Here is a 26,207-nt window from a genome sequence, read left to right as displayed (position 1 = left end):
ATTGTTGAACTGCATAAACCAGACCTCTCACAACGTGCCATCGCTGCTGAGGTTGGACGCAGTAAGACAGTCATTTTGCATTTCTTAAAAGATCCTCAGGGTTATGGAACAAAAAAATCAAGTGGTAGACCCAAAAAAGTTTCACCGGCGCTGAGCCGGAGGATCCAAATGGCTTTCCGTCAAGACACGGGACAATCCTCGTCCCAAATTAAGGCCATTACTGGTGCTGACTGCAGCCCAATAACCATCAGACGGCATCTGCGAAGGAAGGGCTTCAAAAACAAGAAACTTCTACAAAGCCCACGTCTCCTTCAACGTCACAATATTGCCCGTTTAGACTTTGCAAGGGAGCACCAAATATGGGACATTCAAAGGTGGAAGAAAGTTTTATTCTCTGACGAGAAAAAATGTAACCTTGATGGTCCTGATGGCTTCCAACGTTACTGGCATGACAAGGAGATGCCACCTGAGATGTTTTCTACGCGGCACAGTGGAGGGGGCGCCATCATGATCTGGGATGCTTTTTCCTTCGATGGAACAATGGAGCTCCAGGTTGTGCAGGGGCATCAACAGCAGCTGGCTATGTGGAGATGTTGCAGCGGGCATCCCTCATGACTGAGGGCCCTCGTCTGTGTGGTAACGACTGGGTTTTCAGCAGGACACTGCTCCAATTCACAATGCCTGTTTGACCAAGACTTTTTTTCCAGGAGAATAACATCACTCTTTACAATTTAATGACACTTTAATTTCTGTTTTAGGAGGTTTTTTTTTTTTTTTTTTAGCTGTGGTCTTAAACTTTTGATCAGCTGATGAACAGCCTACTTCAGTTAAATTGTTGTTTTCAATAAATTGCCTGCTCACAACTTTTGGGCTCTTGTTCCCATTTCTTCTTTTTGCATTTTGAAGCTCTACTTAGAACCTTCCTAAGATCCAACAGTGCAAAATGCAAATTCATGCAATTTTTTAACTGGTCTTAAGATTTTGATCGGGAGTGTATATGCAGCCCAAGAAAGAACGACTAACAACTGTTGAGATCCGGCATAAAATACATCCAGACAGGTACTGACTTCTGAAATTCAGTCATTGAGTAACATCCGGGAAATTTCAATTCACGACAACCTGACCTATCATTCAGTTCTTTCCACATCACACTTGTGGAGTCATATATTTATTACAACTTATCATGTGAATACCAGGAGCCTTTATCATTCTAATTTGAGTGTTGAAATGTATATTTTTAGATGTTTAAACTTGCTTTTTGGGCCATAAGGTAAAACCCATTCTCCTGTCGTCAGCCTGCTGTCTGTGCTCCCTGGCTGCAGAGTGGGAGCTGCATGTTACCACCACATGGCTTTTATCCAACTGGAGGCGCATGAGAGTGGCGAGCCTGGAGAGTGGAGTCGCAGTCGCAGGTTGTCCAGCGCCTGGTGCAAGATCCTTCTCCCGTCAACTGTGCCACGTCTGGGGTCTTCCTTTATTCAGACGGAGAAACTCAACCGAAACCACTTCAAACCCGGCGTGTATGCAGACTGTTCTCCTTCCCCTCTGCTGACCCCTCTCTCCCTCTTTCTTCTCCTCCCCCTGTACAGGCTTAACCATCCTGAGTGTTTGTAAAGACGATTGTCAGAGCTCAGCGTCGCAAAGCCAAAAGGAGCTTTGCCACTGTTCCATAGGAGACTGGTGAGTTACCTCTCAGGTTTAATGTCTTGAATTTCATATTAATACTTTCATACTTAGTCACAATATCGTATCATTTTCTTGTTGCATGTTATTCTAACTTCTTATTAGGCTGCAGGCTCAGATGCTGTAGGAAGGCTATCGTGATTGGGTTGATTGATTAGTAATTAGCATACACTGTATTTGTGTTGTTTTATCATGAAGTCTTTTTATTCTTGATGTTGCAGTTGTTGAAGTTCACATTGAATAGAAGTTGGGTCAGTTGGAGTCTAATCTGTATTTGTGGTAAAACATAATGTACATGTTTTTATTCTATTCTATTCCTGAATGCAAAGTGAATGGGGTATTATGATTGATTTCACATTGCTTCGGGCTGATTAAAGACACATGCAATTAGTCAGGGAATGTGAATTACACTGTCTTCACTGTTTGATTTGAACAAAAGTGGATTATATGGTGTCGCAGCAAGGGGACACTCCTCTTCTCATTCACAGTCCCAGGGCACTCACTTTCTGGTAAAAGTCTCAAGTCCTGGTAGGGCGGTCAACTTCAGAACAAAGCAACAACAAGTTTTATTTTTCCTTAATTTGTTTCTCAGCGGGCTGCTGGAGAGTCATGACAGCTGAGAAAAGTGGGCCGGTTATAAACGGTAAACCAGAGGATGGTAGAGATCCGGAAGGGTCCGGCTCCAGCCTCGACCGGGTGGACTACAATGAGAGGGGCCAATGGAACAACAAGATCGAGTTTTTCCTGTCTGTGGCCGGAGAGATCATCGGGCTGGGCAATGTGTGGAGGTTCCCTTACCTCTGCTACAAGAATGGAGGAGGTAGAGATGTTTTCCTTACATTACAAGAGAATAATAATTAAAATTAAGTGAAGGACATTAGACAAGCTCCCTTGCTGGAAGGAGGAATTGACAACGGTACCTGTAAGAAGGAACTCAGCTGATTATCTGTGATAAGATAAATGATTAAAATGCTGTGATTATTAAAATGTCTGCACAGCACTTTTCAAAGTAAGGACTTTCCTTTTGTGTTTTTTTTTCCATGTCTAAAATCGAGCAGTCAACAGAAGTTTCAGGATAAAATGTCCTTTATTGTTTTATCCATTATGATCAATCATGTAGTCAATAGAAGAGGTGGGTTCCATTACATGTCATTTGGCTGACGCTTTTGTCCAAAGCCACTTACAATTAGTACACTCAACATTTATGAGGGGCCATTTTAGGGTTCAGTATCTTGCCAAGGACACTTCGGCATGCAGATGGGGAAGAGTGGGGTTTGAACCGGCAACCTTTTTGTTGGAGAACGACCATTCTACCCCCTAGGCCACACCGCCTCAATAGACTGCATGCAGAGTATGGATCCAGGTCAGGATCCAAAAAGGTCATCCTGCTGTGTGTGTGTGTGTGTGTGTGTGTGTGTGTGTGTGTGTGTGTGTGTGTGTGTGTTTGTGTGTGTGTGTGTGTGTGCGTGTGTGTGTGTGTGTGTGTGTGTATGTGTGTCTGTGTGTGTGTGTGTGTGTGTGTGTGGTATCAGTCCATCTGAATTCATCCCTGCAGGAATTATGTCTGAAGAAGTGAGTTTTTCTTTTTAGGTAAAATCATATCTTGAACTTTTGTGCCCTCGGACTTGCAGATCTAGTAACGATTCACCGCTCGTCTCGCCCGATGTCACCTGGGTTGGGCTGCAGCCCCCCCTCCCCCGCTGCAAGCCTCAAAGGATGACCAACATAGATAATGGATGGATGGATGAATAAAGTTGTATTCATATTGTGTATTTATTTTCTTTTGTGTGCACAAAGGTGCGTTCTTCGTTCCGTATGTCATCTTCTTTGTGTGCTGCGGTATCCCCGTGTTCTTCCTGGAGACGGCCCTGGGTCAGTTCACCAGCGAGGGAGGCATCACCTGCTGGAGGAAAGTCTGCCCGCTGTTTGAGGGTAAGAGGAGACAACAGGTCATATTATTCACACTCAGGATTAAAGAGACAAGTAGTAAGAAGTTGTCTTGATGATCTCACTTCTCGCAAACATCTACACTAAATATGAATTGGGCCAAATCATAACATACATTATCTGAAGGCACTTCACATAGCGAGGTTGAGTCAAATCTGTTCACCTGCAGATTATTTTCGACTGTCACTTTTTGTGTTTTCAGGTATCGGTTATGCGACGCAGGTGATTGAAGCTTATCTAAACGCGTACTACATAGTGATCCTAGCCTGGGCCATATTCTACTTCTTCAACTGCTTCACCACTGAGCTGCCCTGGGCTGCTTGCGGACACTATTGGAACACAGGTGACGGAATATAGGATAAGACAGGAACATCTTCATACAACCACAAATCATCCAATGTTCACCCTCTTTGTTTCATGAGAAAGGGAAGACGACAACGAAGAAATGCAGTCAGATCTTGATGTATCATGTCTGAGTGTTTACCTTGTTGTTGTTGTGTTTCCATAGAGAACTGTGTTGACGATTATGGAGGAAATTCCACAAACATCACAAACATCAACGCAACTTCTCCAGTCATCGAGTTCTGGGAGTGAGTACATTTTATCATCTCTATTTGTATTCCACTTCACTTTTATCCTCTCTTACATTTGCCATTATTCTGTTTGCTAAGTCACATTAAACACACATAATAATGGCTTTTTTATCTCAACACATATAAAATATGAATGAAATGTCATTAATCATGAATAGATGCTTTGTCGGTTTAACATGTCAACTCCTGTTTAGGAAAAATAATCCAACACATCATTGAAAAGCTGAGCTGCCGACGGCTTCACACTGTTTCAAAGACCCCACCCATTCTCTAACCTTTCCCCCAATAATTAGTCAGCCCTTTTCATATTTGTGTGGCAGCAGGCCCTGTGAGGCCAGCTGTCTCCCAGCTAGAGCCATGTGTGTGGCAGCCGATCAGGCCATGTCAGTGTGTAATGCTGACCACACTTCCTGTCTCACTGCCAGCGGCTGTGTTTACACGGCTCCGTCTCAAACCTCATCTTCATCCCACTGGTGAAACTTCTCAAATGACACATTTGTGTCGCGACCGTTGAATTGAATTGATCGTATTTATTATTGCATTTCAACAGAATTAATCTAACAGTGATTTAAAAGTGGGCAACATAAAAAGAGACAAACAAGTCTGACCAACGTGTTGTTGGCACAAACAGAAACTAACGGAGCCTTGTTCAGTCTGTGCCAGGACACACTTGTGTTTGTACTGTACATGCAGCAAACAGCACAAACAGCAGAGCTATGTGTTAGACAAGTGGCATTCAGCCATCTGTATAGATTTGTATATTTTGTTTCATCTTTAATTTTTAATTTCACTATCTGAGTCTGAACAGGGAGTATAGATACTAAGTGATGTGTGTGTAGGATGAAAATCATCACAAAATTGTTTATGCATCTTTTGCACATCTGTGAAATAAAATCACAGCTGCATCGAGGAATACGTCAAAAGCCTGAGATTACAAATCTGACAGGAAGAAATCCTGTATTTGCACCTGTATTTTTACATTTGAAAACATTGCAAATACTTTAAAAAGTACTTACTATTACTATTAATGCAAAAAATTTGATTATTCTTTGGTAAAAGTGGCTTAACAAGTTATATGATTAGTTTTAGAAAATGTATGTGACCAGGATGATAAGAAGATTTTACCATTCACCCTGAAAACTTGCACATATACGTAACAATATGTCAGCAGGTTGTAAACAAGAGATTGCGTATATTTACACACATTGGTGTTCACATCTTGTCCACTCGTCTGACCAGGATGGGACCTTGGACGGGGGTGGTGGTGGTGAGTGTGGGGCGGTAGTTGGACCCAGTCTGTGGCCGGCCACCAAGAACATGTCATGACGATCAATGGCTGGTCAGGAGCTGCGGGGGTGAACTCCGTGGCACAGATTTTGCAGCACCTTGTAACTCTGTGGCTCCGATTCTTCTCATCCTCCATCAATGCTGTTGCCTGGCTGTGCTTCAGCAAACAGAAAATTAACCGTTGATCCGCCACCATTCTGCGAATTACAACACGCCCAAATATTGAACCTAAGAGCCATCTGGGCTTTAACGTTTTGCTCTGTATCTATTGCTCTATGTGAACAATTGCTCTTACCATCAGATCCCGTCGGCCTGAACACTCCCATGGTTTTTTCTCATGCTTACCATGAGCCTAACTATCCACAATGTCAGCAACTAAAAGACATAAAAAAAGCATCTTACCCAATAGGGAAAATGACTTTGCCAAGCGCCTGCTTTTCTCAGCTGGTTTACATCTGTTTACCATGATGAGGTTGCACATCTGGGGGCCACCAGCATGTCTGACTACTGCATGAGGATGATTACTGTCAAACTAGCAGATGCAGCAGATAAGATAATAATGGAAGAGCTCTGTTAAACCATCGTACTGTCATGGCTGACGAGTCTGACGGTGGTGGATCTATTTTCTTTATGGTCATTACAGTGGAGCAGACTTCTTCTCACCTACCTGGCTGTGATCACAACATTTCAGTTGTCCCACCAACACATGATGCACAGTAGCATTTTTAGTGTTTAAAGGATATAAAACAAAATGTCAAGAGTTTCAATGTTTTCTACTGCATTGGTCGTATAGGTTTGTTCCCATTTCTGCCCATGGACTATGGACAGAAAGGTCTCTGGTTTGTCTCTGGTTCGACTCCATGGAGAAAAAACAAAACAACAAAAAGACGAACCTGGATTGATCTGTCCAAAAATCCAAGAGGATTCTCCCTACCCTGTCTAGTGCCCCTGAGCAAGGCACCTTACTCCCCCAACATCTGCTCCCCGGGCGCCGTACATGGTTGCTCACTGAGTGTGTCCTACACCAGATGGGTCAAAAGCAGAGGTTAAATTTCCCTACAATTGCATGAGTGTGCCTGTGCATGTCTGTGCATGTGTTTGGGATAAAGAAATGTATCTTAATCTTAATCTTAATTTCATTTTACGTTGATTAAATGAACAGCTCAAAGAGGCCTTGTTGTTTGTCTCCCAGCGTGCTTTATTAAATAAAAGGTGAAAACTAAATCTTTACCATGACATGTTAATGTTTAAGTCCCTTACAGAAAGTGGGTGAATAGTTTCTTATAATAGAGTAAGCTCATTCTAAGTGACTGTGCTTTTAATGATCAAAGCCAGTGTATGTATGGCAGTGTATAAGGGTTTGTTCTCCTGTTGTTGAGTTTGTAGCCTCAAGCAATATCCACTTCATTGCAAGTTGTCAAAGGGAACTAATCTGTATTTACTGTATAGTTTGTTTCAGGATTGTTTCAAAGCTGAAGAGTAGTTATATTGTGTGGGGGTGGTGGGGGATGCATTCACCAATTTTCGGAAGGAACATGGCCGAACTGCAGCAGATATGAGATCACTATTTATGCTGTGCAACCACAAGCAAATGTTTATTTTGCATCATCTTCCCTTTGTGCTGTAACTTATTTACACTCATAGATCTAAAACTGTACAGATTCAATGAAGCGGCGCCGCCTCAGCTTTCTCAGCAAAGTACCTTCAATGTCACATGAACAAAGTTCCCTCAAACCAAACTGTAAGTTAGGAATCATCGTTGTTTTCTGCGCCCAAACAGACGCAGAGTGCTGAAGATATCAGATGGTATCGAGCACATGGGGGGGGTGCGTTGGGAGCTGGTGATGTGTCTGGCCCTGGCCTGGTTCATCTGCTACTTCTGTATCTGGAAGGGACCCAAGTCAACTGGCAAGGTAAGAGACAGTAATTCATGCTTACTAGTATGTGTGTGTGTGTGTGTGTGTGTGTGTGTGTGTATGTATGTGTGTGTGTATGTGTGTGTGTGTGTGTGTGTGTGTTTTACGTGCGTGCGTGCATGCGTGTGTGTGTGTGTGTGTGTCTGTGGGGGTGTGTCTGTTTGTGTGTGTGTGTGTGGGGATGACTGAGTGGTTGCAGCGAAAAGTGAGAGCCTCCTGTTTGTATTGTATCATGATTTCAAATGATGGACTGATGGTTAATGATACTTTATGTGTAATATGTACTGTAACCACATCATCCAACTCATGATGGAGGAATCTGTCCTTGAATTCGTGTCATTTTGAATGTGTCTGCATGTTTTTTTGGTGCTGCCGCCAGTTTTTCTTTCACTGGAGCAGCTTTACAACCTGAAGCAGCCACAAGATACAACTTTTTTACACCTTATCCCCAAAACAACTTCCTCACGTGCACCCTCCTGAAAGTCTGCACCACCGCCTCTACCTTTTCTCCATTTTAGAGTTCTCTCCTCGAGACTCCTCTTGCAGCCTTGATATATGAAGTCTGCACCAGAGAAACTCCCTCAGATTCAATGAGCAGTTAGAGAGGTAGAGTGAGAAAAAGAGGGAGGCAAGAGGTTAAAGGGAGGAGAAGTGTGTGAGGAAGAAAAATTAATGGGTTTGCACATGACAGGGGTGAAAAAAGAGCAGGCAGCGATGCCTATATCTCTCTGAAGTGTCTTTTGTGTGGCTGTGAAGTAAGAGGGGGAGAATGCTTCTTCATGGCCGGGCTTTAGCAGCTGGTCCAAGATTGATTCCTGTATTCAGTGAGGGAAAGGAGAGTGTTCATGAGGAGCATGCAGAGTGTACCCTCAGCCTCTGCTGCCTCTGCCTCTCTCTCTCTCTCTCTCTCTCTCTCTCTCTCCCACTATGAGAAATTAACCACAGCTCAGAGAGAGAGAGCAAGAGCGGGAGAGAGAGAGAGAGAGAGGTGCTTTTCTTCTCCTCAGACCCGAGAGCCCATTCAGTTCCGACTCGGCTAAGCTGTTTGCTTTTGTTGTTTGCCGGCCATTCTCACATTTAAGCCGCCCCGTTAGATTTACGGCGAGGCAGGGGCGAGTTTGACCAGTAAATTTGTGGTGGCTTTAAATGTTTGCCCGTGGTGAGCTGGAGGGAGCATGTTGAGAATTGGCACGTTCATGGAGAGATTGAATATTATTGTTCTTTAGATCCCAGGAGGAGGTGGGGAGAAAGAGGGAGGGGAGGTTTAGCATGTGTAATCGTTTTATTTGACAAATTAATGGAGAGATCTGTTGGGCAGGAGACAAGTTTTCCCACAGTTTCCCTGTAGGCCCCACTGGGATTAACAGAGTTTAGAGAGTCTGGTTCTATAGCTCATGATATTTAAAGCAATGGGTCGTGTTCATGTGGCACTCAAACTTTTTTGTCCACAGACAGGAGTGTGGTTAAGAAGCCCAGAGCTGCAAAGCTTCCATTCATAAAACCACAGCCTGAAATTGTACAGTAGTGTGACCAGTGGTGTGGGCCTGCGTGCATTAGTGTGAGTTCAGGCCAATGTGTGGGAAGGGTTACTCTTATCTGTAGTATCTACAACCCATTTTTTATTTTGTGAATGAAGGTTTGTGTGAGTGTGTGTGTGCGTTTACTCGTGCACTCTTGTGCTTCAAAGAGAAGCACATTTTCCCACACTGCCAGCATCACTCCTCTGGGCTTCTCCTGTGTAGGAGACGGGGCCAGAGGAGCCCTCTTTCTTTTCAGTCCCCTGGCCCGGCTCTGTTCTGTCCTGTTCTGTCCTCAATCAGACTTTGACTGGATGCCAGCGAGCCGGGGGGATGTATGTTGCCCGCCCCTGTCTTCCAAGAGGCCAGGATTTTTCTTCAAGGGGTTTCTAAGAGTCTTGAGTTGTCGAGCACAATTTTGCAGCTCCTGAATAGTTTGATGGTTAGCAAGCGCTAGCCATTGTAAAGAAGCGGCTGTATGTGTGGTGTTGAGTTAACGGCAGTGCTACCGTGCTCTCCATGACACATTACTAAATGTATATATGTCTTTACATTGGTATTGTTATATCTGATTCCAGGTTTGTTATTAGCCATGTGACCCATGTCAGATTCTATATATAATACATGTATATGCTGGATTCAAAAACACAACGCAGCAATTTCCCATTTTAAAAGTGGAAGTGACAACTCAGGATCCCCTGGCCCATAACATCCTTTTGTGTCCTGACACTGATTATGTGGTAAAACGTATATACAACTGTATCTATTAACAGCCATCACTGAAATCACTGAAATCCCTGTTTTACTATGTTTTCAATTGGATCTTGGTACAATTATATTTTCCACTTTTGACTCTTATCCGTACATAATTAGATATTGAATAGTGTCACCTTTTTAATAAGCTCCGCTAACAAGTGTTTCTATACATGGTCACAACAATGCAATTACTCAAAACCCTAATACTTAGCAGTTATTTTACTGCAACTTTTTTCCCTCCGATTATATCAATTCTGTCCATCCAATGTCGTCATGATAATGTGAAGTGATTGGATAATTGGTTAGAACCTAATATTAATTAAAGGCCCCAAATATTACACTTCTCCGGTGTTCTGTTTGAATCAGAATCAGAATTAGAATCAGAATTCTTTTTATTGCCAAGTATGATTGCACATACAGGAAATTGCCTTGGTGTTGTTCATTGGTGCACTGAACATAAAACAACATTATAAAAACAGCAATATAAAAACAACATATACACATAAAACAACAATATAAAAACAGCAATATAAAAACAACATATACACATAAAACAACAATATACAAACAAAAATATAAAAACAACATATACACATAAAACAACAATATACAAGCAACAATATAAGAGCAACAATATAAAAACAACATAAAACTACAATATGGAACAAAATGGAACAAAATATATACAGTACCAGAGTTATGGGCTCATGCAGTGCTAAGAGATTGGTGATAGTGCCACTAATATATCAAGTATAAATTATGTGCAAGAGTTTGAAGTTATAATATCTTTAAAATGACAATTTCTGGTTTTATTTCTTCCTTCTTGAGATCAAACAAGAACAGGTTGTTATTTATCCATCTCTGAGCCACTGTTCTGATTCGCTGACAGCTTTCTGCATGGTTTACGGCCTAGTACTGTGCTGGGGTCATGATTGAATGTAGTGACCGTATATCTGTCACAACACCAACCTACGGAAGTCCTGTTGGCTCGTTTACAGACACAGTCTCTGAATAAGGGCTGAGCACTTCTCTGTGGATTGTCCATTTTGATACTTTTATTGTATTTATGAGTCAAAAAAACAATTTCAAATCCTAGAAAGTCACTTTTCACAACATAGGATCTTTAAGAAGTTTTGACAGTTACTAATCGTCAACTGTGTTTTTCTATAATCTGTACACATACCTGTGCATATTGTGTGTCCACAGGTTGTATACGTGACAGCTACCTTCCCTTACGTCATGTTGTTGGTCCTGTTGATCAGAGGAGTGACGCTGCCAGGAGCATGGGAAGGCATCAAGTTCTACCTGTACCCAGACATCTCACGTCTCTCGGACCCTCAGGTAGGTCTCAACGATCGGTGTTTGTCTTCCGCTGCTACAGAAGTGATAGTCCTTCAAAATTAAGTGACAACATATATATACACCGAAGGGTAAGGGAAGTGTTCGTCATAGCTATTGTGATACTGGGGCCACCTGCGGGCAGTTTAACATTCAAGCTCCTATTATCTTCATTTATGTGCTAGGATGTCATCATTTATGAGAGTAACCAGAAAGACAGTCAGGATTACAGAGGAAATGCTATGTGTCCCCGAGTGCAGTGTAAATATGTCTTTGCATTTAGAAGAAAATGTGCTTGTGTCACCAAAACCCTGCATTTGACATTTGAAATATGCGCACACAACATGCACACACATCACACACACATCGGTGAGCTTTGATGCTTATTGGTAATTGCAAGTGTCAGTGTTGCAGGGGGGAATAAGATCCTTGCCTGTGGATCCATACATATCTTTAAATACAGCTCTTCACTGTGGGCGGTATTACTTTTCTTGCTAATGGTGGCAGGTTGGCTTTGGAAACACAAGTCCAGACATGGAGGCCTGGTAATACTGACAGGGTGTTTTTGAGGGAGGGGTTATTCATGTCAAAGACCCTGTAATACATGGTGAACTGTGCATATATGACATGTTCAAAGCAGTAACTCAGTAAATCTGAAGCTGGTTGTAGCATTTTGATTATTTAAATCTGTTGACCTGGTATTATTATATTGTGCTTAAACTATGACTGTATTAAATCAGGAGAGGTTAAAAAACTCAGGGAAATGCATAGCAAGCCCTGCCTCACATCCACCTGTGTGGAGCTGAGAAGCTGCCAGGGGGACAGGTGGTGTTGCACCATTTTGTCCCAAAATGTCCAGGATACACAAAACCACTTCCTGTATTATCATCCCATGCAGAAAGAAAGATGTATCATAGATGTGTAAATCAGCTCTTCACATTGTTTACATGTGGCTTAATTTCTACTTTTAATATGGAACCATGATATATCCTAGCAGTCAAACACTTCCTGTTCGACACTTCAGTGACGAGATAAGAACAACAAATACAGAGCTCTGAGAATCTGGAGGGGTGGAGATCTCAAGATTTAAGGTTAATAGAGGTTGTGCATTAACATAAAAGTCGTAGAGACGGAGCAGACTCCTTGACCTCGTTTGGCAAAAGGCAGACAGCTCTGGGTCGCTAGGCAACAGTGCCCTAGAAAAATGTCACTGGATGGGGTGTCATGACAACGTGAATTGAAATAGATGAAGAGTTTTAGGGAGGAGGAGAGAAGAGATGTGAGCGGATGGATGTTTAGATAGATAGATAGATAGATAGATAGATAGATAGATAGATAGATAAATAGATAGATAGATAGATAGATAGATAGATAGATAGATAGATAGATAGATAGATAGATAGATAGATAGATAGATAATTAGATGTATGGATTTAATGTAGTTTTTCTATCATAACCTTTGTTTCTTTACAGTACAACTCATCATTTTGACAACCTTGAGTGTACGAAAAAGATTGTCAGTATCATTTCAGAAGATAAATGCTAAATATTCACCCACGGTGAAAAGCTTTCACACCTGAGTTAGGAACCAAACAGTAATGCACTTAACTGACACACACCTTTAGTGTGATGCCAGTGTTAGTTTTGTAATAATGCGTATACGAATTTTGCGTTGATAAAACCGTTAGCTCTCGTCCAACTTGCACATTTGACACATCACCTCCTGTTCAGACTCTTATCCGGTCTGAGCACCTGACACTCCATCGATGTGATAACGAGCAAATGTTGCTGCCTCTGAAATAACAAAAAATCATGTGGGACTGTAACGGTACAGGCAGATTAGTCAGAGGGTTCCACACAACTTGTTTAGCTCCTTGTGCTGAGAAAGGTGTTAAAAACATATAGTGTCATGCCATGATATAATGTAGCATCAATATTTTATGAAGCCTAAACGTAAACTTTTTACTTTTTTTTAGCTAAATAAAAAAAAGTAGGCAATTACCAACCATACTTGAAAAGCAAGTAGGGTTATGTAGGTAACAAGGTGTAAAGTCATGCAATAAGGGGGTTAACTCTTGCATTAGTGATTTTAGTAAAGTAAGAAAAAGAGAAACTGTGATAAAGATGGATAGTGACGAAGTGAGAGTAAAAAGGGGGAGTGAAAAAAAAAAAGACAAACAATCTGAGGCACAGAGCGAGTGAAGGAGGGTGATAAAGAAGTGCTGCTGCTTAGCAGAGGAAGACATTACTTCTGACATCAGTGTTAAATCAGCTTCCTCACGGACAATCAGGGCTCTGTTCCGTCCAGCAGGCTGTGTGTGTGTGTGTGTGTGTGTGTGTGTCTGTGTCACCCCCTCTTTTCACACCCCTAAACTTCATCATGCCTTCCCTCTCCCCTTTCTCCTATACCTTTCTCTCTGCTGTCTTTCCATATGCTTTCATTCCTCTTTTCTCCAAACCTGCAAAAAGGGATTTTGGACAGTAGAGCTTTGGACACATCGCTAAACGTAACACGGACATTATCACCCCATCAAGCTGTTCATGACAAATGTGATTTCAAACAGAAATCATGACTTTGCACTTCCCCTGTACTATATGGAGCTTTACAGTATGGTTTTACAGACCATAACTAAATTGTTTTTAATCTCACTGTTTTGCAAAGAAAAAGCCTAGTTACTGAACATGGTGAAACATGCAGCAGTTCCTTCAAAGACAGATGTGTTTGTCAGGGTTACAGGAGAGTGCTGGAGGTCACCACACACAGATTGTCAGATGGGATTCGCTTCAGCCACCATTTCTATTCCTGTCAGATAAAAAACAGTCAACTGAAGATTTTCAGAAACATCCTGCTGAGAGAAAGCAAACACTTTGAATAGACTTAAACATAAAATGACACTATTGTTGCAGCAATCTGATGTAATATTTCACTAAGATAACTGGTTTCATTTGAACCTGTTCCAAAATACCCTGTTCTGTATCATTTTATAGGAGCTCAACAACTTGCTGTGGAAGCAAAATTGTGTTTTGCTATCTTTGTAAGTCACTTAGACAGTTGAGTGTGATCCTACTTTGAGTTAGGGTTAGTCATTTAGCTGACGCTTTTTTTGTCCAAAGCGACTTACAATTTAAGTACACTCAACATTTATGAGGGGCCATTTAGGGGTTCTGTATCTTGCCAAGGACACTTCGGCATGCAGATGGAGAAGGGTGGCGATGGAACCGGCAACCTTCATGATGGAGAACGCCCACTCTACCCCCTTGTTTAACTTTTACGCCAAAACTAATTTGGCTGTCAATTTTGTTCACATCAATTTTTGTTTAGCTCAAAATAGCTTGATGATTATCAGGTGTAGATTAAATATCATTCATCGATTAATGTCTCAGAAATAAAGTTGTGAGTAAAATCTAGTTTATTCAACACAGCTGAATTTCTAAATGCTGCACTTAAAAAAAAAGAAAAAAAGGAAATTTCATCCAGCTTTCACATTGTAGAAAAGTTTGCTGAAGCCACAGTCTCAACACAACCAAACACAAGCCGACCAAATTAGGCACAACATCAACAAGTGATTCTCTCTGGGCCTGGACCATTAAGGCTTCACCGCTCGGTGCGGCTATCGGCCGAGGGCGAACTAAAAGGAACATTAATGAACATTAGGAGAGAAAGGCCCGTTCTTCCACAGGAACAGTCCTGTGTTTGTGAGGTCACAGAAGTTACCGTGGTTACTCCCAGGAGGGAGCGAAGACCGTGCGTTTGTTAATTGTTCCTCGGGGGGGAAATGAGATTAGTGGCTGAATGGTGATGTGAGAGAGTTTTCAAAGAGCCATGCTGCATTAAGTTTGAATTCGCTAGCACCCCATGCTACGCTGTGGGTTCTAGGATCCTGTGCTGCAACTAGTTTCCTAATGCACTTCTAACTGCTGTCTCATTCAGAAATCGTGCATGTGTCCATGAATAAAACTCCTCTGTTTAGATATTTTATCTAAATATTTTATAAACTGGGATACCAGAGATTATTATAATCATTATTGTGCCTCTTTACCTGTTCTTATCACCAAATATTTAACAGTAAATTGATGTAATATTATCTCCCTAACCAGGATGCAGCGGTGGTTTACAGACCCTGTATTTAGAACAACTTGAGTATATAAACTTTAAGCAGCTTTAAACTTCTTTCCCTGTTCATCAGATTTACACAATGCCTCTCAAATCACTGCCATAACTTTTTGCTAAGTATCAAATGTAATTTTAAAATCATTTGATCACAAATTAAATTGAATTCCCCTCTCTGCTCACTATTCCACTATACTTACAAAACGCTTTCAGTAAAACAAGTAAAAAATATAAAAGCTGTCCATCGTTAATCTTCATTTAAAAGTGGAAAGGAATGAAGTTAGTGAAGCTTAATATGAATATTTAGGCACTGGGAGACTACAGCTACTTTTAGGATGTTAATCCATGATTCATGCTGCTCCACCGTGTGCCTCTCAGAGGGGGAAGAGAACGGTTGAGCTGAGCCATAATTTCATTACCAAGACAGTGAGATGATGAAAATCAGGTAGACGAGGGGTAACAAAAGAAATCTGGGCTTTCATTAGACCTCTTGCCATATCGTGGTAATCGCTTGTAAATGGGAAAGCCTCCTCTATTCATTCTCATTCTTAAGTTTAATTAATTAAAAAAAATGGCACAAAGGTATGTTATTGTCAATGATAATAGGCTGCGGAGCAGAAGAATTAAGTGGAAATTAAACTTTAAGCTGGATTAAGAGCATGAGAAATTATCAGATGCTGTAAAAGTTTCTGAAACTTTGATTTGTTCAAGTGTGTCTGTATACTCGTTTTTGTACCTCTTTAGGACCTTTTACACAGTGGACCTCTTGGGGACCAACACTTGGTCCTTCTGGGGCAAAATGTGATTTCTGAGGTCCTGGTTAGAGGTATGATGTGAATATTGGTTAGGTTAAGGTTACGGTTAGAGTTAGGCAATAATTGGTCTTGGTTAAGGTAAATGGGATGAGGTATGGTTAGGCTGTCCACATAGATTCAATTCAATGACAAATCTGTGTAAGGATAGCTGAACAAACCTGTGTGTGAGTGCTGAACTGTTTGAATGTCACAATACACACAATAAATGGATTAAATTATTGCTACACTGAGTTAAACAGGAACTTATCATGAATTCAATGTTCAAAAAGCCCAAAGTTTTCCAAAGTATTTATAATAAAAACATTCTGAAGAAGTCCACAAAAGTTTTTAAAAGGCTTCACAGGAGCAGAACACCTCGTGGTTTACACACATACACATTTAACCTCAACCTCATCCTTGCAGGGACATTTGTTGCTTGTAATACTTCCCTTTCTTTCTGTATATTTTCTGTATGTATCTTATATGTCAGTCTCTTCTATGGGGGTGAAAATAACTAAAATAACCTAGAAGCAAAGAAACGCTGGAAGAACTTAGCAGCTTCATCATGGAGCTCAGCCATTTAAAGAAACTGTATCAAGCATCAATGAAGCCGTTGTTGATGGTCTTTGTATGCTCACACACATACCAGTGTATGTAATGTGTCTTTGTGACTTTTCCACCAGGTATGGGTAGATGCAGGAACACAAATCTTCTTCTCCTATGCCATCTGCTTGGGTTGTCTCACTGCTCTGGGAAGTTACAATTCCTACAACAACAACTGCTACAGGTAAGATTGTGGCTACATGTAGATGAATGGTTGTATTATTATGAAAGCCATCAATAGAGATACATGTCCCTGTAAACACAAATATCCATTAACATGGAGGAAGGATTCATAATCTTTAGTGCCACCAGTCAGCTGGTGCCAATCAATACATATTGGCTTTACTTTTGGAAAGCTCTCTGTCATCCATGCAAAGTCTATGGTAAAACAGCAGTGGGGAAAGGGGATGTGTTTCCATCATTGTTGTAGTATTATAAGTGCCACCGGACCATAAAGTGTGATCTCTGTCTCTTTCTGTCCTGCTCCCCAGGGACTGCATCATGCTGTGCTGTCTGAACAGCGGCACCAGCTTTCTGGCAGGTTTTGCCATCTTCTCTGTGCTGGGCTTCATGGCCTTTGAACAAAATGTTCCCATCGAAGCTGTGGCAGAGTCTGGTGAGATAATAGCAGACATTATCATGTAATGTTTGAGAATGAAAAATAACGAAATAAATAAGGACTTTAAAAACGGTGATGTGGCCACATACTGGATCTAAAGCAGTAACCAGACTGAATCATTGTGCTTCAATCCACCCCATTCTGTTACAATGGATAAACATACCCAGTTATATAAGTCCACACTCTTCACCTAGGCTCTTAGACCACCGCAGAATGATTTATTCAAGTCACAATAAATGATTTAGTGAATGTGACGGAGTGAGAGATTTGAAATGTTTGTCTTGGAGTCTGGTGAGGGTAGTGCTTAATGTTTCAGATAATGTGTTTCCTAGGCTCTGTCACCAGCTAGAAGTGATAAATTACACAAGAGCATTTTCTTTTGACTCTGTCCGATCTGATCTGATCCACAAGTACTTAGAAGAGATACTGTGTCACTTTTGGGTTTCTGCTATTATGTTTGCTAGTTTATTTCTTTTTAGTTTTTTTTTAAATTAATGATAGAAATAAAATAACATGCCCTAGTCTGTCTTTTTATCAACTTACACAAAACATAGGGTTAGTGCTAAAGCTTTTAAAGTTTGATCTTGAAAGTGAGTGTTTTATGGTCTTGTTTATAACTAATTTTTTTTTATGGTGGTTGAAAAACCTGCACGTGCTCTTATGAAACTCCTGCTTTTGATTTTTTTGTGTCGCAGGTCCTGGTCTTGCTTTCATCGCGTACCCTAAGGCTGTAACTATGATGCCTCTGTCTCCTCTTTGGGCCGGTCTCTTCTTTATAATGCTCATCTTTCTGGGCCTGGACAGTCAGGTGAGATTCACTGGTGTGATAATAATAATACTATTGATACAACAAATGTTAAACAGTAAGCAATTGAAAATAATGCAGAGACATATAATGATGCTCCTTCCCATTATTATTTTGTAATAAAGTCATGTTTTCGTTGCAGTTTGTGTGTGTGGAGAGTTTGGTGACAGCTGTAGTGGACATGTACCCCGAGACCTTCAGGAGGGGCTACCGCAGAGAATGGCTGATCCTCGGCATGTCAATAGTTTCATTCTTTATAGGTCTCATCATGTGTACAGAGGTAAGACTCACCTATAGTCACATCATTAGAGATAAAAGGTATCACATATGTGAAGGATGTATGTGTTGAACAGTACTGTTGGAGGACCAGTTAAATTAAAAAACTCAACATCTTACTTTATATTTTTGACACTCTTTTAAACGTATTTCTATTTTCTAAAGCCAGCATTGTTTTCAGGTTTTCTTTTCTCTTTAACTTAAACTACTGATTGGCAGAGGCACACAATCACAGGATGGTAATTTTGTTGCTAATACTTTCTAATAAGTAAAATTAAACTACTTTTTAAGGTAAGATGTAAGTAAAGTACATAAAACTGTAAACCTACACTAAGGATCTTTATATCTTCAGAGCAAGATTGTTAAATAGAATCATTCTTTGATTTTTTATGTAGCCATATCATCATCATCACCAGCACCACCAACAGCAGCAGCAAGAGCAGCAGCATCAGCTTCATCATCATCATCATCATCATCATCATCATCATCATCATCATCATCATCATCATCATCATCATCATCATAAGACAAGTCTGAGATGAAATCCATTCAGGTACATTCAGAGTATTGTCTCTATTCTTGGTAAATCAAATATATGAACCAGTCTAATAATAAATTAGAACGATGTGATTTGCTGCCTTCAGTTTTTCAGTTTATCCTTTGATCTCCACCACTAGACATTTCAATTTTAACCTAAAGTCTCAAAGTCATGTTATCCATCTAGAACGACATCTATCGCAGACTTCTATCCACTAAAAGCTTCTCATCTCTCCATATGCACTGCACTCACCCACCCCCACTGTTAACATACTGTACTCTAGTGGCCCATAATGGCTATGAAAAAAGCAATTTAATGCAATATTGAAGCCTGTTACTTCTCTCTGTTATATACAGATGCTTTGTGCCCATTTTCAGTCCCCACTACATTTGACCTCCTCTCCCACCCCCACCTGCACTCAAGGCTCTTGAGACTCTGTATTCCTTTCTGCCAGCAAAGAGCCATCATGAATACGATGTCACAAGGAGCCTGGAGTAGGATTTTACATAGTTCAAAGGGTCTTCTGGGAGTGTAGTGAGATACTTGGCTGAAAGAGTCAGTCAGTGAGACATTTTGATGATATTCTAAATTGTTTACCTGTAAGGTTTGAGCAGTGATGTTGCCTCAGATTCAGAGATAAAATATAATGGCCCTTTGGTGGAAGCAGAGAGAAGCAGATACATTATTTGGAGTGGAGGGAGCATATGGATAGTAGATGATATAAATAAGAACATAACCACTGGTACTAAGAAATCATTTGAAGGAGCAGTGTGACATTTTGGGAAAGTATTGATCTTTAAGAGAGTACGGTGAGAAGAAAGATGTCACTCCTACATATGCAGGCTAATTCAATGTCAGCAAGAAGAAAATTTAAATAACCTATAGTAGACAGCCCAACGCAGACCACTGAAGAACAGTCTCTCTTTTCAAAGAGCCGTTTAAGGCCCCAAAAAAACCCAGAGATGTTGATTATTATTTTATTAAACCCTCATTGTAAATAAATTAAAATAAATATCAGAGCTGGGTGACACTGTGAATTTGTTTGATACACAAGCTTGTGTGATCGGTCCCTGACAGGCTAAATGAAACACACCTGATTCACTTCATATTCACTCTCATCTAACCGCGTCTGATGCCCATGTTGTGGCTGTGGCAGAAAACTGACGCCTGTCTTGTCCACCAGGGAGGGATGTACGTCTTCCAGCTGTTTGACTCGTACGCTGCGAGCGGAATGTGTTTGCTGTTCGTGGCCATATTCGAGTCCATATGTATCGGCTGGGTGTACGGTAAGAGGAGGAACTCAGGTTTCAACACAACAAGAGATCTCAGAGCAGCAATGGTTTCTAGATCTCATTCTTGTCTCTTCAGGGGAAACTCTCAGACATTTCAACACAGAAGAAAACATGCAAATCCACAAATATAGAGTCAGGCTTTTTGTCATATTTCTTCTCTGCCCTCTGCTGGAGAACCCTCTCCATGCAGCATTCACGGTGCTGCACAAGGCACACACTTCAATTGACTAATGTTAAAATGATATAATGGTGTTAAAGCACTGTGAGAATTTGTCATTCAGTATTTTGCCCAGGCAACCATTGTGTATTGCAGCGTGCACATTTAATGCAAGGATTTAAATGTTTAATTTGATATTTCTATATTTAAATGTTTAATTTAGTAATTATTAAAATGTTATTTAAATTGTGTATATTCAAATATTTTGAACATTTAAATTGCACATTTATCAAATGACACTTCATCAGAAGTTTGGCACTGGATTGACGCTGATTTGTGTTTCAGGTAGTGACAGATTCTACACGAACATTGAGGACATGATTGGCTACAAACCTGTCTTCTTCATCAAATGGTGCTGGATGATCTTGACCCCGGGCATCTGTTCTGTGAGTGCACAACAAACACAACATCAACAGAAAACAACTCATCGTGCAGATGATCACATTGGTGATGAGGAACAGAGACAGTCTTAGTTTTATCTTTTATATGGTAGAATAAAAGTATCTTTTTCAATCCTGTATTGTGACTCAGTTTAGTTGTTACCTGTAGCATTTGTCATATGGCCAGTAAAATTAGAATATACTGTACAGTTTTGGGATTTATGTTTTTCTAATTACAAAAACACTAGGACAACCTGTACATCACATGATCAGCTTTGATCGATACCTGGTTTTAATGGAAACTATTACACATTACACATTTATGAATTTAACAACTGCTGTGGATTTTTCCACATGAAGGCTTTTCAGTGTATGAAAAAGACCCTTGGACTTACCTTTACCAGATCATTATTTATTATAGCACCCCCTGATTCTGAATTCAAAGTATGCACCGGGATCTGGGGCATTTCTTTCTTATTATATAAATAGAATTTCCTTTTTGTTTGCCACAGGCGATTTTCCTGTTCTTCCTGATTAAATACAAACCGCTGAAGTACAACAACGTGTACACCTACCCTGACTGGGGCTACGGTATCGGCTGGTTCATGGCCATGTCCTCGATGGTCTGCATCCCCTTGGGGATGATCTGGATGATCTGGAAGACTCCTGGCACCTTCTCTGAGGTAATGAATTTGTCTAGTTTATTGTAATTAAACTAGACAATAATATTGTACTTCTATTACTGACTAGAGTAAATATAGTTGGAGGAACAGTGGCCTCTAACCAACCCTTATAGCTTCTTATCCAAAAGAAAAAAATACCCCCATTCCAAACCATCAACTGTTTGTGCAGATGGACGACACACCTCCAAATCTTTGCCATGTACTTGATGTCCACTTTGCTACCATGGAGGAGACCGGGTTTATGACTTATACAGCCGCCAGCCACCAGGGGATATTCAAATGGCTATTTTTCCTCTTTACACTATCGTATATTTGATGCAGCCGAGAGGTCAATGATGTTGTAGAAGTTGTTGATGATGAAAGAAGGATTCCGAGGACTCAGTAGTTTCAGTGCAACAAAGTTTATTATAAGAAATTACAGGTCGGGACGGGTATCTAGATACCCGGAGACACACAGCCAAAAGTGAAAGTCTGACTTGCAGGGGATGAAAGCACACATATATAGGGAGTTTGGTTCCACCCATGACTTCAGGTAAAACACATCCCACATGGGATTTCTGGCTAAATAAGGGCACGTTTTTGTGTCCGAACATGAAGACACACTGTTCAAGAACATTCCTTCTGAACCCATCCATTAGCTGGTCAGGGATAATTCCCTAAGTCAAAAGTCATCCCAAAAAGTCAGAGTGCGAATAACACAAACACCTGGAGGACTCTCTGAGAATGTCTGAGTGTCCAGAGGGCAATCACCATAAGTGTAAGCCTATCATTATGTTTTAAGCATATGTCAACATGTTTTACTCTAACGAATACACAACAACACACAAGAACCAATGCAACACGTTGTGTTTCCTCAGACTTTCACTTATTCACTATCTATCCATCTTCAGTCACAACAGCCTTTGGTTAAATGAACCCCAACTCTTCCCGGTTTTGTGGAACAGCACGCCCCCCCCCCCTCCTCTTCTCTGACCTAATTCATTAGACATTTTCTTTTTTACACTTTGTCATACAACTTTGTCAAACAACATATAAAAAACAGGCTTGAAGCTTCGTTGGGTTAGAACTTGCTATTCAGGATCGGATCTTTCTTTTGCATTAGCGATTGCAGATTGGTCCGTACTCCGGCTGGGTTGTCGTCCCAAGCAAAAATACTATAATACAAAGCCTGTGACTGGTGTTTACATACTTTCTCTTCCGAAACAACCATAGACAATGTTGGCAGGTGTTGTATTGTCAAACTCGCATTGCTGCATTGCCTGAAGGAAGCAGCTGCTGTATCTCTCCCCACAGACTTTTCTCAGAGGGATTATGACAGAGTTGGATGATCTCCTGTTATTGCTTGAGGGGCGGATCAAATACACAAATTGCAGGCTCCTGATATGGGATGATTGGTTGTGGCCTCCAGCCTTTGATCGACCTGAGCCGTGATGAAAAGCAGAAGAATGATATCAGTGACGTTTTGGTCATATCTTGAATGGAGACCACATGGCCCATGGACATAAACTAGGGTACCGTAGAAATCTTGGTGCCTAGATTAATTTCCAGTGGCCTACCTACATTTATTTAAAGCTTTATGTCTCTTATACCAGTATTATTTGCCTGCTTTATAATGAAAGGGGCATGTTTTGGGGTTGTCCATCCATCCGTCCATTAATCTTGTGAACACAGTATTTCAAGAAGGCCTTGGAGGAATTTATTAAATTTGGTACCATTGTTTTGAGATGATGTTCACTTATAAATCCCAGATTGCCTGGATAGATTTTGGGGTTAAAGGTCAAGGCCATGGTTGCTTCACAAAACATGTTTTTGGCCTCTTGAACATGATATCTCAAGTCTGCCTTCAGTGGACTGTTTAGATGTTTTGATGTTTAGATAGATAGATAGATAGATAGATAGATAGATAGATAGATAGATAGATAGATAGATAGATAGATAGATAGATAGATAGATAGATAGATAGATAGATAGATAGATAGATAGATAGATAGATAGATAGATGGATGTTTAGATAGATAGATAGATAGACAGATACATAGATAGATACATAGATAGATTCAGAATTAATTCAAGAAAATATTTGCTGGCAAAGACACATTTTTATTTCATGCATATGATGTTTTTGCTCAATGCTGCTACTAGAAGAAATTAATTGTGGTGTGATAATAACAGTGAACCTGTTTTCTCTCTCTCTCTCTCTCTCTGCAGAGAATAAAGAAATTAACGACTCCCAGCAAAGATCTGAAAATGAGAGGGAAACTCAACGCCCTCAGTCCCTACGCTGCCAACGACGCAAAACCCAAGGTTGATGGGAAAGTCTCCACCATCTCAGAGAAGGAGACGCATTTCTAAGCAAATCCCCGACTGAGCGACTGCGCTGCCTGACGTCTCGACAACAAGTCCGACAACCGAAAACTACAGCAAACAACAACAACAACAACAACCGTATCCACCGCTACACAAAACAGGAAATTCAAAAAATGATTTGGAGCATTGTCTTTGTTTTGTAAAAAAAAAAAAAAAAAGAACAAATGGAAACGTTATCACATTATTTTTTAGAAAGCTTCTGTTTTGCACAAACTTTGATTAACACATTTATTGTTTCATTTAATATTGTCACTTAAGCAGCTGTTTTCTTTCTTTTCTAACAATAATATTTTAAACTCAGTTTGTGGTTGAAACTTGTCCTGGTACCGTGTCAGTACTGGTCACACTAGTGTTTGTGCCTTTAGAACAATACGTGTTGTGTTGTTAAAAGCCTTACACTGTACATTTTTTGACAAAGTGCCGTGTTTCTCTATTAGGTACTAGGTACCCAAATGTGACTTTCTAAGATGTAGCAGCTTGGGGACCATTCTACATAGTTTAGTGGGTTAAGAGAGGATACTGCAGCAAGTCTTCGTGCTGAGGCTGTAGGAGGCAACAAAATTCCCTGTAAAGAAAAGGCTTAGAGTTGTACATTAAGACCTAAGATATTGACATCTTGGGCACCAACAGAACCAGCTGTGACTGTGATGGCTGCAGATCTTTTTCTGGCCTTTAGTAATTCTCCTGTACTTGAATTCAGCGTTGTTGCTAGGCAACGTAAGCAAAAACCTCTGCTGACTGGATGTAATTGAGTGATATTAATAGGTCATTGTTCATCAACGTATTGGACCCCTCAGGGCTTTGCAGATTTCCATGGCACCACTCTTTCTAAACGTCTTTGCTACAGAGGTTTACAGACATTTTTAAAGGATTTAATCACTGAAGATATCTTTAATTTGACATCTGTTAGGTTTGAGGTGAAAATCTTACCATGGCTGCCAAAAGCAGTTAGCGACTCGCAGGCTGAGTCTCAAACACACCTCTCTTTCTCCAGCTGCCCTCCTATAAGTCGTGGATATCCGTCATTTCACAGTAATTATGCTGAGTCTAACGTAGAGTGACAGACAGACATGCCTCCACCCAGACTTGTTTTATTTCCTGCTCCGCCTGTAGAGGAGATGACGGACGCCCATCAGATGAGCTTTTCAAAACCCATCTGTCTTCTTATCCCTGCTCTTTTTATTCTGTCCCCTCGTCCCCTTCTCTCTTTTCTCTCCCTGATTCTCTGCTTGTCCACCTCCTTCAGCTCTTTCCACTTCTGTCTTTGGCTATTTTTAATCCCATGGAAAGCTTGAACGAGGTCTTGTATAAAACCAAGATGCCACCGAAGGCTTCGTATCTGGATATCAGCAATAGTCTGATTGATTCTTTGACCTTTCCAATGTCATTGTGAAACTGAACCCCCGGCTTTTAATTTTTCTGTCGCTGTTGGAGTGAAGCCTCAGTCTGCCCCTGTCATTCATGTCGTTGTAGTTAATTGACAATGAGCTGGTCTCATTGCTCCGATCGATCTCAGTCCATCACAGCCTCATCGTCCTTCCGCCCCTTCCTCGCCTTTGTCCGCCTTTCTCGCCTCCTTTCCTTTCTTTTCCTTTGTCCTTGTGTCCTGATGAAAATGCAATCTGACGAGAGCATCTGAGGGGGTGAAACTTGAAAACTTGATCTCGTTACAGTTTTTCAGGAGGAGGCAAAGAAAGCAAGGGAAGTAATGAGGAACTGATGAGCTGAGGAAGTGCGTGATCGAGGAAGTAATGAGGGAAAGCGAGGAAGTTTTGGGTGACTGGAGCCCCTCCTGTCTGAGCTGTGACATCCTCTTAAACATGTGATTGGTCCCTGTGGTGCGGTTGCATTGTGGCGTTATCACCTCCTCACTGATGTTTGTGCAAGTTAATCGTCGATTGCGTTTGGGAATTATAGCCTGCTCTTTAACACTGATTATGATGATGTATATTTTTACATCACTTTCTAGAAACCTATGGTCTATTTCTTGCGATGCAAAAGAATTTGCTGTAATAAAATACGTCTTTTGTTTTGACTTTTGATATGCCGCTCAAAAGATGTTGTTATAGAAATATATGAAAGGTGTTTTAATGGTCTGTACTGTTCTACACGCATTCTGCTATTCACAGGACACGTGAACGGTCTGCTTACACATTTTTAAGAATAAATATGGTAAAGAAAAACTGAGTGTCGACTCTGGTGTTGGTTATTTGACTCAATCTTACAACTGAGCTATGTAGTTATCCTGAAGAAATCATCTGAGATACTGACATTTGCTTCTAAACATCTTTGAGAGGCTTTACAAATAAATGATAAAATAAAATAGATGATAGAAAGACAAGATGACATTTCACCAAATCCAGTATAGTAACTGGATTAACAGTTATATGATGTAAAGATGTAGAAATATATGCAGAAAAACATCACATATAATGTTTTATGCACAAGTGAATTGCAAAAGAAAATTTGTTAACGATTATTGTTA

At 40.7% G+C, this 26,207-nt stretch overlaps 1 protein-coding gene across 1 annotated transcript; it reads left to right on the top strand.

The window, feature by feature from the left end:
* Positions 1 to 1,400: 1,400 nt before the first annotated feature.
* slc6a11b (solute carrier family 6 member 11b) lies at positions 1,401 to 25,909 on the top strand. Its single transcript, XM_062404921.1, has 15 exons — positions 1,401 to 1,680; positions 2,276 to 2,503; positions 3,481 to 3,615; positions 3,833 to 3,973; positions 4,139 to 4,220; positions 7,291 to 7,423; positions 10,906 to 11,040; positions 16,626 to 16,729; positions 17,037 to 17,161; positions 17,860 to 17,972; positions 18,112 to 18,249; positions 19,967 to 20,069; positions 20,578 to 20,678; positions 21,185 to 21,355; positions 23,564 to 25,909. The coding sequence occupies exons 2-15, from the start codon at positions 2,293 to 2,295 to the stop codon at positions 23,705 to 23,707; spliced, it is 1,836 nt and encodes a 611-aa protein (XP_062260905.1). The 5' UTR covers positions 1,401 to 1,680; positions 2,276 to 2,292; the 3' UTR covers positions 23,708 to 25,909.
* Positions 25,910 to 26,207: the final 298 nt, after the last annotated feature.

The sequence above is a fragment of the Platichthys flesus genome, chromosome 2 (genome assembly GCF_949316205.1).
Source record: "Platichthys flesus chromosome 2, fPlaFle2.1, whole genome shotgun sequence".
In the NCBI taxonomy this organism is placed as follows: domain Eukaryota; kingdom Metazoa; phylum Chordata; class Actinopteri; order Pleuronectiformes; family Pleuronectidae; genus Platichthys; species Platichthys flesus.
Note: the sequence above shows the minus strand (reverse complement) of the source record. Positions and strands in the feature narration are given on the sequence as shown.